At 55.3% G+C, this 4,415-nt stretch overlaps 1 protein-coding gene across 1 annotated transcript in view; it reads right to left on the reverse strand.

Annotated features, from left to right (window-relative positions):
* SNX29 (sorting nexin 29) overlaps positions 1–4,415 on the reverse strand; it is a 569,236-nt gene that overhangs the window by 488,894 nt on the left and 75,927 nt on the right. Inside the window, exon 9 of the mRNA XM_007462815.1 lies at positions 2,972–3,090. Coding sequence (XP_007462877.1) covers positions 2,972–3,090 — 119 coding nt within the window. The remainder of the gene's footprint in view (positions 1–2,971; positions 3,091–4,415) is intronic.

The following is a 4,415-nucleotide window of genomic DNA, read 5'->3' on the forward strand; positions in this document are numbered from 1 at the left end:
AGGAATGGGTGTTGTCCCCCTCAATTTATGATTCACAGTTGAAAGAAACTTTGGGGACTTTTTCTCCCTGGCAGCTTCAAACAGATGTTGGTAAATGTGCTTTGCTCTGCTCTAGGTAATGACATGCCCAGAGGAATGATTGGATCTAATCCTCCATCTGCTTGTCAGGGTCTCGGGTGACCCTGGGCTGGTGTCTCCCTTCTCTGAGCCCCTCGCTAACCCCAAAAATGCAGCCCAAGGCATGGCCCGCCAAACCGCAGAGGTGCCTCTCCCAAGGTTCAGAAGAATAATAATCCTGTGTTCAGGGTCTCCTTCTCTGCCGCCTTCTCCCTCCCCAGACTTAGCTACTAAAACATCCATCCTTCCCCGCCACAGGCCTCTCTCCCTTTTTTTATCCCCTCCCTCTTTCTCTAAATACCCCCCAAGTTAAAGACATGAAATGACTCCCAGGCCAGAAAGAGAAAGGAGATCTGAACGTCACTATAGTAGGCAAGTGTCAATCAGAAGGGACACTAGTCAAATGGAGTGAAAGAGAAGGAGTCTTGGGGAGAAATCTGGCCGTGCACGCCCAGGGTTGCCCATGGAGAGGCCGGGCTGGCAGCCAGGCCAGCCTCAGCACCACCAGCCCGCACACCTCCACGGACATGGGGCGTCAGGCCAGGAGGGACTTGATGCGCTTCGGCACTCCAGCCAGGACACAGCTTCCCCCAGCTGATTCTATTATCTTCGGGCAGCCCTAAAATAACGCGCCTTCCCGTGCAGTGTTCTCACCATGGTGAGTTTGCCCCTCAGGCGGTCACAAGCTTCCACGACTCCTGGCAGCTTTGTTAACAGTAAGTTTAAAAGCTGGCAGACCAGCTCACATGCAGCACCTCTGGTGAGGACAGTCGAGACCAGCTGGAGCTGGGGTCCCATCAACAGTGACTAGGTGGAGCCTCTGGGTCTGCGAGGCTGACAGCCAGAGGAGGGACGGTGGGAAATATGCGGGGGGAGGGGTGACTCCTGGCGAGGATCCTGGAGGCCGGCCAGAATGCGGCGTTCTGTGACTAAACCCCCGGATGCGAATGGCACACAGCCAAGCCCCAGGAGCAGCCTGACACGGCAACCTAGGCAACCTAGGGACAGTTCATGACCCAAACAAAAGGCCCGCCCGTGGGGAGCAGGATAAGGGGAATGGGGAACTGGACCCCAACTCAGATGCCTGAACAAGCACTGGAAATCCTCCAGCGGTCCCACAGACAAACGTGAGGACCACCTACTCTCTGCCAGCCACCACCCCACCCCTCCGCCTTCTCAGACATTCTGCTTGTGTCTGCACTGCTGCTGAATGGGCAAGGGCGAAGTGACCAGACCTCCAACCCGCAGCGGCTCAGACCAAGGCTGGTCACCCGAACGGAAGGAGCTGCAGGGGCCGGCCTGGCCTGCAGACACCAGCTAGGCCCACCGGACCGTCCCTCTCTGGGGTTTCAATCAACACCTGGACAGAAGCTCTAGTTGGTATGGAAGGACACATAGCCGAGGCAGTAGTGTTGGCACCTCAGCCAAATAGAGGCCAAACAAGAGGGCGGAGAATGATGAGGGAGCAGAGACAGACCTGGAGGGAGAGGAGGTGGGGGCAGATCCCCACAAGGAAGCGTGGGGCACAGAACGAGAATGACAGCAGGACCTCGCTGGGCCCGGAATCCCTCCATCCCAAAGTCCCAGCTTCCAGCCCACGGGCGCCCGCAAGATGACCTCACTAGTGCAATGCCTGCAGGAAGCCTGCCTGGGGACTTCACATGTGCCCGGCACCTTGTCCCAGATTAACTCAGGGAACCTTTGCCACAAGTCTCAGAAGGAGGAGGTATAACAATAACCATCCCTTCCCTCGTGGGCTGTGGTCAAGAGTGGATGAGCTAACCCAGATCAATCACCTTACAGTCCTGGACTCACTTCAAGGGCTGTCATCACCGCCATCCATACTTTCCAGAAGAGAATAGCCTGGCGGACGTAAGTCACTTAGCCACACTCTCATTAGCCTCAATTTGCACCGGGAACACTGCCTCACAGGGTGGTCATGTGCCCCCCTCAGCAACTTCTAGAGCTGGGCCTGAGCTGACCACCCACCCCAAGACTGCGCCAGTCAGCATGCCCGCCCTGCCTCGTGCCACAGCTAGTTTGAGTGGGTTTCTGTTCCTGACACAGTGACACAACAACAGTCTATCATCCAGTTCAGAATGTCAACAGCTTCCTGGGGAGTCGGTGGGCCCCGGCCCACGGTTCCCTAAACCTGGGCCTAGGAGGGTGAGAAGGGTACCTACACAAGGGGGCCGAGACTTCCATGACATGCTGGTGCTGTGAGGCAGTGACGGTGACCAAGCACTTCACTGCGCCAGGCGCTGCAAACACCTACCCCACCAGGGAAGCCAGGCTCATCCATGCTCCCAGCCTCACCGCCCACGCCCCCAATACCTCCCACCATGACCTGCTCTAGCTAAAGAAAATAATCACGAACCACAGGCAAGCCTGCTCGATCACAAGGAACAGGTCAGAAATGCTTACCCAATTTTAAGCAAGCTACTCCCTGACCCCCAAGCACTTGGCTGCAAAGAGCACAAGGACCTTTAGAGCTACGGGTTCTGTGACCTTCTCCCTTCTCCTAAGAGGCAAAAATAATAGTCACCATTTGTGATCAGCTTGTATGTGACCAAGTTCAACAAATCACTGCCAAGAAGAAAAACAGGCCCCAGGGGCTCCCTGGTGGTTTGTCAACACTCACTCAGGTGAGAGCACCTCAAAATACCCAGGCTCAGCAAGGAGAGCAGCCTCTGTCGCTCCTGAGCTCAAGAGGCCCCGACTGCCCTGAGCCCTGGCCTCCGTGCTCACTCTCCCACTCTCCCACCCCCGCACCTGCAGACATAACCCAGCCACTCCTGCTGCTTCTCGAGCCAGAGCTGCGACAGGATGAAAGGAGGAATCGGGAGACACCTACCTGCAGGGTCGTAGGAGCCCACGCCACTGACCGGGAAGAGCACATAGGCGTCGCCATGCAGCACGTGCAGTGGAGCCCAGCTGTGCATCTGGGAGAGGCAGGCAGCCCCGTCTAGCGGCCTGCGGGGGGAGAACACAGCTGCACATCAGGGCCGAAAGCCCCAAGGGCCCTGAGTAGTACAGCACCTGATGGGCCTCCACAAGCCCCCTCTTGGCAACCAACCAAGCCATGAGGGGGATGAGAACAGAAGCAGGCCTGGGTGGGAGTCGGGAGCCAGCCCTCCGGTGCTCACTCTTTCAGCCCGTGTTTACTGAGCACCTCCTACCTGCCCGACAGTGCGCGCACACTCTGTGCTGGCAAAGAACCAGCCAACAGGGTCCATCCTGCCCTCATGGAGCTTACAGTCTACTGGGGGAAGCAGACACGAGGCATGTAATCCCACAAGAAGCTGTGAAATGGCAGCTCAGGTCTGTGGAGCTGGTCGGGAAGGTGGTGGAAGGCTTCCTTGAAGAAGGGAGGTTTGCGGTGAGGACGGAGGGAAGAACCAGTGTCACGGGGGCGGGAGGTGGGGGCAGCATGTGCTGGTGCTGAAGCAGGAGGAGGCCCCGTGGGCTCCAGGCTCTGAAATGACCTTGGGCTAGGGTCCTTACGCCTCGCTGGTTCTCAAACCCTCACGAGTAAAAGGACAGAACCAGACCGGATCGCGTCTGGGTCCCTTCCAAGAAAGGGGGTTAGCTCAAATATTAACCAGGCTCATATGATCTGTTATACTGTCACCTTATCCACCAAGTACCAAACTAACCTGAGCCGTCTTTGTAAGGCCAGGCTGGTCCAGTTAAATTTGAGAAAGTATTCGCCCACTGCAGCATCTGCCTCTGGGCCATCAGGCACCACTGACAAATACCAGGAAGCATCTGTGCAGTACTCGAAAGTTTATAAAATCACGTCGTAAATCAGTTGTAAAGAAGACCAAAGCAGATCATAATCATACATACTTACTGGAGGGAGGGAGGGAGGGAGGGATGATGAAGAGGAGGAGGAGGAGGGAGAGGGAGGGGAGAGAGGGGAGGGGGGGGGTAGGAAAACAACTCAAAGAGATCATGCGACTTGTCCAAGTTCATCACTTGGCCAGAACCAAGGCTTCAGCCCAGGTCTTCCAGATCCAATTACAATGAGGTCTCCTGGCCACTGCCCCATCACTGACATGATGTATATAATTCTTCTTTCGTTTAGAGCAGGGATTAACAAAATTTTTCTGGAAAGGACCAGATAGTCAGTTTTAGGCTTTGTGGCCATAAGTATACTTCTTTATTGGTTTTTTGTTTGGTTGGTTTTTGCTTTTTACAACGCTTTAAAAAATGTAACAGCCATTCTCATCTGGGGGCAGATTTGGCCGGCAGGCTAGTCTGTCAACTCTTTTTTTTTTTTTTTTTTTTTTTTTTTT

Source organism: Lipotes vexillifer, unplaced genomic scaffold (genome assembly GCF_000442215.2).
Source record: "Lipotes vexillifer unplaced genomic scaffold, Lipotes_vexillifer_v1.1 scaffold306, whole genome shotgun sequence".
In the NCBI taxonomy this organism is placed as follows: domain Eukaryota; kingdom Metazoa; phylum Chordata; class Mammalia; order Artiodactyla; family Lipotidae; genus Lipotes; species Lipotes vexillifer.